The sequence below is a fragment of the Gigantopelta aegis genome, chromosome 4 (genome assembly GCF_016097555.1).
Source record: "Gigantopelta aegis isolate Gae_Host chromosome 4, Gae_host_genome, whole genome shotgun sequence".
NCBI classification, from domain to species: domain Eukaryota; kingdom Metazoa; phylum Mollusca; class Gastropoda; order Neomphalida; family Peltospiridae; genus Gigantopelta; species Gigantopelta aegis.
In genome coordinates this window covers 35,551,203-35,566,821 of record NC_054702.1, presented here as the reverse complement: position 1 = coordinate 35,566,821, position 15,619 = coordinate 35,551,203, and the positions used below count along the sequence as shown (strand labels likewise).

The following is a 15,619-nucleotide window of genomic DNA, read 5'->3' as shown; positions in this document are numbered from 1 at the left end:
TCTCTTTTTTTCCGAGGCAAACATGAGGAAAATAATTTTTTGCGTATTTGAACATTAATTAATCGCTCGTTTATTTAAACATAAATTGTTTTTCAGAGGCTCGTTTTGACGTTTTAGGTCACTGACAAAATGCCAATTAGATAATGTGTGTCTAATTATTAACTTGGAAAATATTTTTATTGTTTGCTCTTTTTTTTTTCGTCCAAATTCTATCCTTCATAGACGTAACTTGAAGTCTCTTTTAATTTTACTAGTTTACAGACGACAGTTTGAAGATCAATACGGTTTTCAAGAATTGTATTTGTTTACAATGAACTCCAAACCACAAGTGAACACACTTCTAAAGTATAGGTTTGTTAAAAGAGGGACAACTTCGCCTGAGCCACATAAAGAGGATGGCAATGGTACTGACAAATTCAGTACAGTACATGGAGAAAATGGCCAAAGTGCTGCTGATTCAGAAGGTATCTTTTTAAAACACTGTGGGATATATATAAAAAGTTAGTCAGAAACATCTGCCGTGAACTGAGTTTGATGTCGGAATCATAATTCATATCTGTGTATAGAACTGGAAGATATTCACATAATTGTGACCAAGTTGGCCACATCACATTTGTGCAATATTTATCTTGCAAACTCACCATTTTAAATTGACCAGGTGTTAAGATGGTACTTTTCTTGCTGCTGACTAAGACATTTTCAGGGAACTTTTTGTTCAGTATCGTGTTGTGATTCGCTATACAACTTTCAGAGATCGCTATATTTTTCGAAACATTAAACAGCAGTTGCTAATCAATTTTTAACTGATTAGAATTATTACTAATCAAGATTTTGAAAAGTTTTCCTCCGATTTTCAATAAGTTATTCCAAATTCTAGAGTATCAATTCATTTTTTTAATAGAAGACTAAGAAGTGCCATCGGCTAACAAATGCTCGACATTAGACCACCAGCCCTATAGTATTATAGTAATTTGGTTGATAATTAAATGATAACAATATAAAGCAGCCTATATACATAAAATATAGTACATATATATATATATATATATATATATATATATATATATATATATATATATATATATATATACATACATGTATCATCATCGTCCCTAACTGCATTGTGCTTCCAACTCTGTTCGGTTTTTTTTTTCTTGTGCATGGTTCAAGGAATGAACATCCTATTTGTTGTCATCTGCTTGTCATTCATTTGTGAGCTTTTTATTCACAGTTTGGGAACATTTCAGACAAGTATGAATCTAAATTTACACAAAACTTCACAAACCCCTAATTTTAACCATTAATTTTACAGTTGTTTTTGTTTATAATTCCTTAAAATTACCAATATCAGGTCCACTTGTCACATATGTTGAGAGGTTATTTTACCAAATGCACCTGAAAACAGTTAGAAACTACCACCCTTTCCTGTTCACTGTATGGTGTTACAGTTTTGTTAACAAAAATGGATTAGCTTTACGTCCATGTTGTTGATTTTTTTTCACCGGCCTCGGTGTCGTCGTGGTTAGCCATCGGTCTACAGGCTGGTAGGTACTGGGTTCGGATCCCAGTCGAGGCATGGGGTTTTTAATCCAGATACTGACTCCAAACCCTGAGTGAGTGCTCCGCAAGGCTCAGTGGGTAGGTGTAAACCACTTGCACCGACCAGTGCTCCATAACTGGTTCAACAAAGGCCATGGTTTGTGCTATCCTGCCTGTGGGAAGCGCAAATAAAAGATCCCTTGCTGCCTGTTGTAAAAGAGTAGCCTATGTGTTGAGTGCGTCGTTAAATAAAACATTTCTTTCTTGATTTTTTTTCGTTAACTGATTGAAATATATTTTATATCATGTACCGTAACTGAACAATATACATGTACAAAAGCGGTTTGGGACGTCAGTGGTATGTGTTCAGATATAGTACATGTATGTATACATGTACCCAATATATATGTTCAAACTAACTATACACTTCTGTTTACAGAAAACAGTCAGACGACAATCCCGGAGACTCCACTGGGCAGTGAACAGTCGAGCCCCGGGTCTCCGGTGTTCGGACCAAGGCCTAAAGTTATTCGTCCACTCGTATTGCAAGATTCTGAAGAATCTGTGAAGCCCACTGGGTCATCTCCATGGCTGTCCAAAGGCAAAGGAAAACAGAATTTAGTCAATGGATCCAGTTCAATTAAGTCCAGACTAAACAGGTATTACATTTCATTTCATTTCAACTTATTTTTATGCTTATATCCAATTAAAGTTCAAGCACGCTGTCCTGGGAACATAACTCAGTTATCTGGGCTATCTGTCCAGGATAGTGGGTTAATTGATAGTTGTTAGTGGTTAGTGAGAGAAAAGAGGGTGTAGTGGTCTTACACCTACCCATCGAGTCGTTAAAACTCGCTCTGGGTGGGAGACGGTACCGGGCTGCGAACCCTGTATCTACCAGCCTTATGTCCGATGACTTAACCACGATGCCACCGAGGCTGGTCAGGTATTACAGTGTGACAGTTCCATTAAGTCCAGACTAAACAGGTATTACAGTGTGGTAGTTCAATTAAGTCCAGCCCAAACAGGTATTACAGTGTGGTAGTTCATTTAAGTCCAGACCAAACAGGTATTACAGTGTGGTAGTTCAATTAAGTCCAGACTAAACAGGTATTACAGTGTGGTAGTTCAATTAAGCCCAGACTAAACAGGTATTACAGTGTGGTAGTTCAATTAAGTCCAGACTAAACAGGTATTACAGTGTGGTAGTTCAATTAAGTCCAGACTAAACAGGTATTACAGTGTGGTAGTTCATTTAAGTCCAGACTAAACAGGTATTACAGTGTGGCAATATAATTAAGTCCAGACTAAACAGGTATTACAGTGTGGCAATATAATTAAGTCCAGACTAGACAGGTATTATAGTGTGGTAGTTCAAGTCCAGACTAGACAGGTATTATAGTGTGGTAGTTCATTTAAGTCCAGACTAAACAGGTATTACAGTATAGTTTGAAGACATCTGTAAAGTACAGTAAAAGTGTGTATGTGTATGTAACTACAGCATCAGACATGTGTGCAGAAATTTATGCAGGGCAAGCAAAGTCTTTAGTGGTCCGAGTCATGCTCCCTCAGAAAATATATTAACATTTGCTTTGAGTTGGTCCTTTTGACCTCTCAACCCCCCACCCCACCGCCCATGCACACATCTGAGCATATACATAGTGTTTGACAAATGTTTGAGAAAGTCACTTGCCCTAAAAGAAAAAGCCCTATCAGTGTTCTCGCTTGGTAAAAATTAAAGGAGGGCGGCTGCATGGCACCACACCCTTAAACCCCCCCCCCCCCCCCCAACAACAACTGAAACAAAAAAAAGAAACAAGCAAAGCTTGGTTACCATATATCGTTGTGTGTTGGTTGGTTGACTTTGTGGAAAGACATACTCCTTATTTTCCTCTCATTATTTGGTACAAAAAAGTTGATACAAACTACAAGCTGACTCATGTTGTGACAGTTGTCGGTGTAACATTCACAGGCAATTCCGGTTTTACTGGACGGATCAAAGTTTTAATATTATTATTTTAATAAGGATTTCAAGATATATGTCAAACAATACAGATGTTTGCAAAATGATCCACTAATGTGGGATTAAGAAAAAATTCTGTTCATTTTATTTCCATCTTCATCGTTTCGTTTTTGGAAAGGTGGTGTTTATATTATTTGGCACCCAAGATAAATTATTTTAATTATAAACACTACCACTTCCGTTGTTTTTATAAAGCAGTGATATCCCCCCTCCCAAAAATGAAAAGTTTATAATATTTTATAAAGAATTGCTGAATAAATAGAATGACAGACATGACAGAAAGTAAAATTAATTAATTACAACCAATTAAATCTGCAATTGAGGACAAAATATCTGATGATAATTAATGAAAACAAAAGACAGAATGACCGGTCTGATCATGTGACACATTTGGCGCCATATAAGTGTCTTTTCAGTCGGAGATTGTCGAGTTGATAACAAATAAAATGTTTTCATTACTCAAATAAAATATAACTTTTATTGCGTGTATCAAACATACAAATGGATACAGATATGGGACAAAACAGGTTGTTAAATATACTGTTAAATTACGTTACGGTAACTGTCGTAAGCCACTGACGTTTTTTGTTCATTGCTTTTTCGTACACACAACACTTGTTTCCTTTGATGTCCAGTGTGCAGAATGATGACTATTTTTGTGTGGAAAAAAGTGGGCATTTGGAAATAGTGGAGATAGGTGCTGTAAAATAATAGTAGAGGGGGACAGAACATGAAAGGAGGGCAGCAAAATGCAATGCCCCGCTTAAATGGAGCAGCGAAAACACTATGTATTATAGTACTACAGTTAATTTATTATTATTATTATTTTTTTTTAAACACTCGTCTCCAGCAACAGATGTCGTATACAGTAATTTAATAGAACATCTACTTCCCACAGTATCACAGATCATTAATAAACTACAATAAAACTAATAGGAAACTAATCACATGTATACAATTGTTATCAACATATTTACTTTGAACCCGAGCGACCGGAGATCCGTTCGTGACGTCAAACTCCAAATACCCCAGTGGCAAGATAACCGGCCGCCACATGTCTTTGTTTATAAACAACATCGCTTGGCAACTTCCCGACAAATCAATGGCTCTGTTTTATCTAATTTTCGGTCCACACTTCCTGTGAATGTAACTTCCGTGTTTCCAAGAAAGTTTCCCTGTTTGATACGTATAAAATGTACAAAATAATGGTTAAAAAAATTGTTCTCTGTTCAACCAATTTTTGCTGAGATACTGAGTTCCGATGGTGAAGAAATAGGTACAACAACGTACAGTAATGAAAGTGATTTTCAATCCAGAATTGATTTACAAAGTGATATATTGATAACACTGAAATTGATAACAATGTGCAGTCGTCTAGTGACAGGGTGGATGTCAGAGGGGGCGAAAGGGGGAGTTTATGTGCATTGGACAGCTGGACAAAAACTGCTGGTTTGACTAGTACCACAAGAGATAATATTGGCGATAAATAACAAGGAAGTCCATATTTATTTCAAATAGCCTTTATTTTGATAAATTAATGACAGAAAATATTTTTAGTGGCTGAAAAACAAATACATATTTTTAGATTTTCCTGATTTTCATCTCAGGAGCTCAGGGTTCAAAGGGTTAACAATACGCTTTATGTCGGGCCATTCCCCAGGATTTTTTAAAGGTGCTTACATATTTAGCATCATTATAATACAAATCAAGCCAAAAAAAAGTGGGGTAGTGGGTTGAAAACAGTTAAGTGTTTGCCTTCAATCCATCTAATCATGTTGTTGTTTTTTAAAAACTTTTTAAAGTAACCCATCAATTCGCCACCCCCAACAATTTAATAATTCCTCTGCTGTAATATAGGCTTCTCCTGTCGAAAAATAGCAAGCAATACTATACAGATACTTTTTAATTTAAAAAGCCTTTGAAGTTTGATTTACCAGTCATGGTGTACTTGTTTGTTTTGGGAGAAACTTGTGTGTGTTGAGATAGATCGGTCCTCATGCAAAACTGGTGACAAAAATTAAATGGAGACTTGCTTTACGGCTATGTTCACAATTAATATATGCTCAGGGTTAATGCAGTTGAAACAAACTAAAATATTTATAAAAATATTCCTTACAAATTTATATTTTTTTGGTACACTTTTAGAAGAATATACCCAAAAGGTTTAGTTTGTATGCTCATGAATAACTTTGTAATTGTGAACAGTTCCTGGTATGCTTTTCTTCTTTTCTTTAGATTCCGCAGAGAGCCCCTCAGTAGCAGTAGTATAAACAGCAGTGTTGAGAACAATATAGGGAATAGTGATTCGGAATCGGATTCGGATGATGAATATGACCAAGCTAAGTTTGACAGCAAGATCAGCGACCTTAAGGTGCTGTATCCTTCAAGGTCAAGGCTGGAGTTGGAGCAGGGTCTTGAGATGTATGGTGGAGACTTGGATGCACTGGTCGCCACTATGATGAGTGGATCCTTTGATCGTGGTACATCAATCAGCTTCTTCTTTTTTCTTGCTTTTTTAAAATACAGTGTGATATATCCTTTTTTAAAATACAGTGTGATATATCCTTTTTTAAAATACAGTGTGATATATTCTTTTTTAACTGCAGGATACTTTAATAAAGGAAGGAGAGGAAGGAAGGAAATGGTTTATTTGACGCACTCAACACATTTTATTTATGGTTATATGGCGTCAGGCTTTAATAAAGGTGTCAAGGGGATAATATTCTTAAAGGCACATTTTCAGGTTCTTTTTTTAAAATCTTTAAACTACACAGTACTAACATGTACAACTCAATGTTGGCAAATTCTATGATTTCGTTGTCATTGTGGTGTTTCTAGAACAAAGTTCAAATGCATTTTATCTCAGACGGAAGAGATAATTCCCTCAAAAACTGATCAGTGACTTTAACTGTTTAAGACAGCTGTATTGTTGATTTTATTTATATGTTTTATGGATAGGTAATTTTACAGTCACTGAATGTACAAAACTGATGTTTTTGTTTTTGTCATAAGTTCTTTTATGTTATCTTCTTTTCTTCTTTTCTTTTTTAAATTATCTATCACTTGCAAAAGATTCTCTTTACCTATTTTTTAATTATTTACCTAGTTTTAAATTATCTATCACTTGCGAAAGGTTCTCTTTACCTAGTTTTAAATTATCTATCACTTGCAAAAGATTCTCTTTACCTATTTTTAAATTATCTATCACTTGCGAAAGATTATCTTTACCTATTTTTAAATTATCTATCACTTGCAAAAGATTCTATCACTTGCAAAAGATTATCTTTACCTATTTTTAAATTATCTATCACTTGCAAAAGATTCTATCACTTGCAAAAGATTATCTTTACCTATTTTTAAATTATCTATCACTTGCAAAAGATTCTATCACTTGCAAAAGATTCTCTTTACCTATTTTTAAATTATCTATCACTTGCAAAAGATTATCTTTACCTATTTTTAAATTATCTATCACTTGCAAAAGATTCTCTTTACCTATTTTTAAATTATCTATCACTTGCGAAAGATTCTCTTTACCTATTTTTAAATTATCTATCACTTGCGAAAGATTATCTTTACCTAGTTTTAAATTATCTATCACTTGCGAAAGATTCTCTTTACCTACTTTTAAATTATCTATCACTTGCAAAAGATTCTCTTTACCTATTTTTAAATTATCTATCACTTGCAAAAGATTCTCTTTACCTATTTTTAAATTCTCTATCACTTGCGAAAGATTCTCTTTACCTAGTTTTAAATTATCTATCACTTGCAAAAGATTCTCTTTACCTATTTTTAAATTATCTATCACTTGCGAAAGATTATCTTTACCTAGTTTTAAATTATCTATCACTTGCAAAAGATTCTCTTTACCTATTTTTAAATTATCTATCACTTACAAAAGATTCTCTTTAACTATTTTTAATAAATTAATAACATTTTCTATAAAAAGTAGTGAATATTTTATTTTAGTTTTTAAAAATGATTAAGCAAATATATTTTTAAATTGCCATTTATTTTATTAAAATTAGTAACAGGTGGATTTAGCTAAGGAATACCCTCATCTTTGTTAATTAATGAAAAGTAAACTTTTTCTACTCATTAGAGCTTAAAGCCTTCAAAAACAACAAGAAACGAAAGGCACCAAATGGTCTAGACTCGGTAAAAGATTCGGAGCGACAGTTCAAAAGAATCCGCAAGTTTGTGTCTTCGAGTGAGGAGGAAGACGGTGTCGACAGTGTTGAAAACACAAACACTGACACACAGTCCACAGAGCTGGACATGGAGACGAAGGAGGAACGAATCAACTTCTTACATGATGCCTTTCCAGATCACAAAACAGAGGTGAGACTAAAAGAATCCTTCATATTTGTCCATGTTGGACAGGGCTATTCCACCCGAGGGTACATAATTTGTTGTCAGGGACAAGGCTTGCTCAGTATAAACCGAAAATGATAGTATAATTTCATTACGACAGCAGGTTTCCTTGTTTTTATGAAATATAAAAAGCATTTCTTGGGTTATTTTGCTGTTTACGTGACGTCACCCAATGTTAATATCAGCTCAAACAATAGAAGTCACGTGGTCATGCAAGACCGATTTATTCCGCGTGGGCTGACGTCATGGAATATGCCTGTCTTGCATGTCTAGAGATGGGAGAAAATACTAACCCTGTAAAATAGAGAAAATATATCAAATTGGCCAACTGCTTTCAAGATTCACGATTGGTTTACGTAGCCCAATGATAAAGCACTCGATGTGCGGTCGGTTTGGGATAAATCCCCGTAGGTGGGTCACTTTGGCTATTTTTCATTCCAGCCAGTGCAGCATGACTGGTATATCAAACACCATGGTATGTATCATACGGTCTGTGGGATGGTGCATATAAAAGATCCCTTGCTATTAATGGAAAAAATGTTTCGGCTTTTCTCTCTAAGACTAAATGTCAAAATTACCAAATGTTTGACATCCAATAGCCATTGATTAATAAATCAGTTAGCTCTAGTGGTGTCATTAAACAAAACAAGCTTTAACTTTTCTTTTTCTTGGCTAAGCAAAATTCATGTCTGATGACAGCAGAAGCACTTGATACTTTTTGTTAGGATTTGCAACACTTGGTTCTGTCTCTCTTGGACAAGAGTTGAAATTACCATAAGATACTAGATACCAAAGTTTAAAATGTGTTGAAGTATCATTAAATAAATATATCTTACTGTTGATCTGACATTACTTGTACATTCAGATTCTTCGTGTGTCATTAATTAAATTATTTAATATTTCTTACTTTTGATCCGACATATCTTTCCTTTGATCTCACATTACTTGTACATTCAAGATCTTCATGTGTCATTAAAGGGACATACCCTAGTTTTTAAACACTAAGGCATATTTTTACTATTAGAGCCGTTTAGTTTCACTGAAATCAAACACTTCATATATTTTAATGTTTAGGTTATCCATTTCAGTACAACCGAAGTGTTTCTGGTCATCTGGTGTTTCTAATACTACAAGAAACATTTTTCATATTTTTAAAAATTCATGTTTGCCTGAGAGGTAACAGTTATGGAGTCACGTTTTAGTCTATTTTTAAGGGTATTTCAGTGCCACAGACTCTTGTTTCACTCTGTTGTATCCAAATTTGTTACAGGTTTGTAAATTAACCAAACTTAGTGTCCATTTTTATGAGTTGAAACTAGGTCTAGGTGAAAAATATGCCGTAGTGTTAAAAAACTAGGATCTGTCCCTTTAAATAAATGTATGTTACCTTTGATCTCACATTACTTGTATATTCAGGATCTTCATGAGTCATTAAATAAATAGTTCTTATCTTTGATCTGACATTCTTTGTACATTCAGGATCTTCTCCAAGCCCTGGATGAGAAGAACTGGAACACGGAGGAGGCGGTGGTGCTGCTCACCGAGAAGAAGGCGCAGAAAGCAGACGTCAAAAAGAAGAAAGCTAAGAAGGAAAAATGTAAGTCTTTACAGGGCTTCTAGATTATGGTAGCCCCACTCCCAAGGCTAGTGATATTCAATGTTGGGCTAGTAAATAACTGCTATTGCCATGCCCGACGGCTAGTGACTTTTTGGGGTCAAATGTTGCAGTTAAGTCTATTTTAAATACATGTATATGAATATCCTTCCCCAACCCCAACATTAGTGTTTTTAAGCTCTATCTCCCTCTTTAGGTGACATACATCTGATTATTACTATTATTTAGTAAACGTTTATTAACTTTAAAGTAAAGTAGGGCTAGTGAATTTTTTTCATCGTGGCTAGTAAATTATTAAAATCACTGGTTCATTGGCTAGTGGATTTTATAAAAATTCTAGCAGCCCTGCTTTGATACAGTCTGCTGGTTTACAGTACATGACCCAGCAATGAAGTCAATCAGGAATCTCTGGTTGGTTTCTCAAAGCAGGTCACTACTCTAGTTGAACACACCATTGCAGTTGTATTGATCTAGCTACTCCATAGACCTTCAGTTAGTTTGGTTACCCAGATAACCTTTAGACCGACCTCAATGGTGTAGTGGTTAAGCCATCAGACTTGAAGCTGGTAGGTACTGAGATCTCACCCAGGTACTGTCCCACCCAGAGCAAGTTACGACTCAACGGGTAGGTGTAAGGCTACTAAACTGACTTCTATCTCACTAACAACTAACTGCTTGCTTACTGTGTAGGGCCTCGTTCCACGAAGCAATCTTAGCCCTAAGATTAAATTAAGCGCATTGCTACCCTATGCACTTATGTTGATCTTAAGGCTAAGTTCGCTTCGTGGAACGGGGCTCTGGACAGATAGTTGTGGTTGAACCTTAATTGGATGTAAGCACGGAAGTAAGAATAAATGAAATGACAATTTTTAGATAGCCTTGAAACCTTCTAAATGGCCATCTATACCTAGGTGATGTTATTGCTAATTTGTGTACTGTAGCCTGCTAATATGCTTTGACCGTTTCTACTGATAAGAATTGGTCCTGAGCATTTTTGACCAATTTTGAAAACTGTTAGCAAACGTTTTCATCGAACTTTGTCAGTCGATTTAAATTTACTGATCCTACATTTAGTCATTAGACAGCTTTTTGGAAGCATTGGTGGGTATCGATGTGCAGATAAGTAAGCACGACATCAGCATTGCACATCGCTTGGCAAATTCACAAAGAATAAAGCAAGGCTGATTATTGTGAAATTTAAATCTCGATTGCATAAGAATCAAGCACTGTACCAATGCCGAAAACTGAAAGGAACTGGTATGGGTATTAGTGACGATCTGACAGCAAAAAATCATGAATATTTAAAACAGCTGCAGCAACACAAGGATGTGTAATCAGCTTGGACAAGAGACACAATTTTTTTTCTAAAGATGAAACAAAGTGGGGAAATAAAAAGGGTGGATCCGTTTGAGTTTTTATGTGAAAAAACTACTTTTGATGACGATTCCGAAACTGAAGACTAAAACTGTATAAATAAGAGACTATTAGTACTAGGTTTCGTCACCATCTTCTTCTGCTGCTTCTTCTTCCTCTTAATTTAATTTAAGTTAATTTAATTTTGTTTGTTTGTTTGTTTGTTTTATGTTATGTTATGTTATGTTATGTTATGTTATGTTATGTTACGTTACGTTACGTTACGTTACGTTACGTTACGTTACGTTACGTTACGTTACGTTATTATTGTATTAATAATAATTATTTAGTTATCCATTTCATTTATTTATTAAACTTTTTACCTATTAGTACGCTGATTTTAAAATTAAAATACTATTATTATTATTATTATTATTACTATTATTATTATTTATTATTATTATTATTAATTTTATTATTTAAGCTATTATTTTTTATCATATAAATCAAAACTGAGTGAAAACTCATATAATGACTGGGAACACTTTAAGTGTCATGTCCTTTTCTATTTCAGTCTTACTATTTATGCAGTTTTAGTTTTAACCTTTAGTCACATTGAAGGTGAGGTGGCTTTTTTTTTTTTTTTTTTTTTTTTTCGTATCGAAAAGGATATGGCTCCGATTTGGGTAGAGTGAATTCCCATTTGTGTATATGTGTTTTTAAACATAACAATATTTAACATTAATAAAATCAACAATAACTTTTTTTCTTTAGATATATATTATATTCTTATAATCCCGTGTTGTACATCTATATAATTAATTAGTTAACTATAACTGATTGGTCTATGTACTTATTTATTAATACGGTATAATATGAGAACCGGGAACACTTCCAATACTATGTTCTTTTTGCCTTTTCTTGTTTCATTTATTTATTTGATTATTTATTTACTTATGTATAACTACCCGGTTTTTTATTGTTTGTTTTTTTATACAAAGAGAACATAATTTGTCCTGACGGGAGTGTGTTCCTGCTAGCTCATATTCAATACTATATGGTATAATCGATTGATCGATTGGCTGGTGTCTTGATTGACTAATTAATTAATTTATTTAGTCATTCTTTAGTCGAATATTTATTTATTTATTATTTATATATTATTTATTTATATTTCTCTTGGCTAGTATTAAATGAGCATAACTCTGTTCCCTTTTTAAAAAAATTATTTATTTATTATTATTATTATTGTTATTATTATTTTATTTTTTAAAAATTATTATTCCATATATTTCTTTCTCCAAAATAGATTGATATATCTTAATTCATTTGTTTTAAAAATTATTATTGGGTAGTAGTAGTTAATATTAATTTCAAATATGAGCATATATTGATGGAAAGAAATAAGAGAACATCTGGTATTTGAGACCAAATTTAAATCACTGTAAATGAGCGCAGGGTATACAATACAGTGACGTAATGTGGGATTGAATATCGGCAACATACTTAAATTTATGATACTGTGAATGGGGGGTTTAGGCTACAGTCAATATATGCTACAACTATTTTCGTGTTTCATTGCTTCTTTCTGTTGGTGTAATTAATAAAATATTAAGTTCTTCGGTCGCATTTACATCATCATCACCATTACCTCTGTCGTAATCATCATCACTATTATAACTACTACTACTACAACTATTAATATTATTACTACTACCCTGTTACGTTTGGATCTTGATCGAACCTGTACTAGAAATAATTATGTAACTCCGGTGGCTTGGGGTCAAAATCTCGCACCTCTATATATTAGGTTTATGTGTTGTGGTGTGCATGAGCAAGGTAGCGTGTTTGAGAGTGAACGTTTTTGTTTTAATGCCGTTTTAAGGAAGTTTGTTCTTTTGAAGTATGTACATGTACTTATAATCCGTTTGTGTTTGACGTACTTGTGTTGGAATGATCAACTGTATTATGATGTACGCAGAATGATGTATACTGTCATATATAAGCTATGTATTTTATTATATTCTGTGTGCATACTTAAGTATGGATAGATCGTTTACAGTTTGTTCAATGAACTGCTGGGGACTTGCGGGAGTTAAAAAGAGAAAAGATGTCTTTAATTATTTACGGTCAAAACGGTTCTCAGTTTACTTTCTTCAAGACACCCATTTTACAAAAGAAAAAGAACTGTTTATTCGTGCAGAGTGGGGGTTTGAATGCATTTGTAATTGTAATAATAGCCAACCTCATGGAGTTGCAATATTGGCTCTCTTAGGAATAGTCCAATACGATATTTACAAAATCTTACCGTAATCTAAAATGGAATCCTCCTCCATTTAAAGCACTTGGAATTATTTTTAGTACCGACTTGAATGAAATGACCAAACTTAATTATAATTCTAAACTATTTGAAATTAAACAAATTATAAATACATGGATGTGAAGGTTGTTAACACCACTTGGAAGAATAGCTATAATAAAATCTCTGTTAATATCTAAGCTTAGTTATCTACTTCTAACATTACCAAATCCATCGGAAACATTTCAGAAAGAATTGCACACGATATTATTTAAATTTGTATGGAATCAAAAGCCAAACAGGATAAAAAGAATAACTTTGTGTAAACCTGTTAATGAGGGAGATCTCAGAATGATAGACATATTTAACTATGCTAAAGCTTTGAAAATTACATGGCTACGAAAATTTGGAAACCAAAGATCCAAAATGTTGCATGTTTTCCACAACTCCGTAACATATCTCTATTTGGTAATGATTTCCCCCAATTGTGCTTAAAACATGTAAAAAATCTATTTTGGAAAGACTATTATTGCATTCTGTGACTTCTCGTTATTAATTAATGTTTCATCTTTTGAAGACTTTTTATCAGAGCCAATTTTTTATAATTCCAATATAAAAATTAACAGTAAATCTTTTTTAAAAAAGAAATGGCTTGGGAAAGGTGTATCTCAAATCTGTGATCTTGTTGATGAGTACGGCAACTTTTTAACTTTAACAGCATTTAATAATTTATACAAATTAAATGCATCTTTTTTAGAGTATCAAGGAGTTATTATTAACTCACTTAAGGCTTACCGTAGGAAGACGAAACTGAATATAATAGAAACAAATATTCCTTTAGATGATTCTCCTGTTCAAAGAAAACTTTGTTCTATCAGAAATGGCTCAAAACTATATTATTACACACTTGTAACTTCTGAAAAACCAAATTCTGCAATATCAAAATGGCAAAATTATTTTATTTCAGACCTTAATTGGCACACTATTTATTTAAAACCATTTGTAACCATGCAAGAAATAAAACTTAGATGGTTCCAATATAGAATACTTCATAGAATATTAACTACTAATAGTTTTGCATATAAATTAAAATTAATTGACAGTGAAACGTGTACGTTTTGTCATGAAGGAAAAGAATCTATAGTGCATTTATTTTGGGAATGTAAAATTGTTCAGAACTTTTGGAATGATTATTTAAATTGGTTATACTGGTAAGCATATATGTAATTTAAAGCTTTCTCTTGAGCTAGTGATATTTGGATGTAAAGATAATATTAAAACAAATAATGTTTTTGACCTGCTACTATTATTAGCTAAATATTTTATATATAAATGTAAAGTGCAAAGGATCCAATTAAATATTATACACTTCCAAAACGAAGGTAAACAAAGATATAAAGTAGAAAAATTTATTTATCTTAGTAAGAACAATCTTAATAAATTCTTCACCAAGTGGTCAGTGTATTATTCTCTCTTTGAACAGACCTAATTTTTTTAACTTTCCTCGTCTTGTTCCCAGCGGTCCACGCATTAATAATGTAAATACATACATATGTATAAATACATACATATGTATATGTATGTATGTGTGTATGTGTATATATATATATGTGTGTGTGTGTGCGTATATATATATATATATCATGTGCGTATTTTAAATATTTATGTACGTCGTTCATAGAATGGAAAAGGATGAAAGTGTGTTTGTTTGTTTTTTGCGTGAGAGAAAGATAAATGGATAGCTACATTGATTAGATATATAGTGAGAGTGAGAGAGAGAGAGAGAGAGAGAGAGAGAGAGAGAGAGAGAGAGAGAGAGAGAGAGAGAGAGAGAGAGAGAGAGAGAGAGAGAGAGAGAGAGAGAGAGAGAGAGAGAGAGAGAGGGAGGGAGGGGGGAGGGGGGGATGGAGAGGGGGTGGGGATGGATTTGAGGTGGGGTTTGCAAGCCAGTACCCTAAAGTATTATATTATGTTGTTTTATTATTTTTATGTACACAACCCATGTTTACCCATGGCATGTGTTGTTCTAATTGTAAACAAGGGGCTGGCAATAAAACTTGTTTGTATGTTCTATTTTTTTTTTGGAAAACAACCTTATGTTTCTTTCATTTTTTGTGGGGAGTATATGTTAATTACACAATAACCTTCATTTAAAAAATGTTCATGGATATTATTACAAACAGTTTCCTCTGGGTTTTTTCTCACCTTGTGTATATTTGCTTATTGCAGACAAGGATATAGATCTGTCGGATGAAGATGAAGACTATGAAGACGAGTATTACGACAGTGAAGACAGTTTTGTAAGTCTCAACTTGGTATTAAAATAATATACATGTACAGGTAGTACAGGTAGTACCAAAACAAATAACTTCCGGCTGGGTCAAAGTTCGAGGTGCACCAAACTTTTGAAAGA

The 15,619-nt window shown here is 33.5% G+C and overlaps 1 protein-coding gene across 1 annotated transcript in view; it reads left to right on the top strand.

The window, feature by feature from the left end:
- The first annotated feature begins 32 nt into the window (after positions 1-32).
- Positions 33-15,619, top strand: part of LOC121372036 (SWI/SNF-related matrix-associated actin-dependent regulator of chromatin subfamily A containing DEAD/H box 1-like) — a 34,891-nt gene continuing 19,304 nt past the window's right edge. The window contains exons 1-6 of the mRNA XM_041498279.1: positions 33-464; positions 1,979-2,198; positions 5,798-6,042; positions 7,668-7,906; positions 9,419-9,536; positions 15,436-15,506. Coding sequence (XP_041354213.1) covers positions 311-464; positions 1,979-2,198; positions 5,798-6,042; positions 7,668-7,906; positions 9,419-9,536; positions 15,436-15,506 — 1,047 coding nt within the window. The 5' untranslated portion in view covers positions 33-310. The remainder of the gene's footprint in view (positions 465-1,978; positions 2,199-5,797; positions 6,043-7,667; positions 7,907-9,418; positions 9,537-15,435; positions 15,507-15,619) is intronic.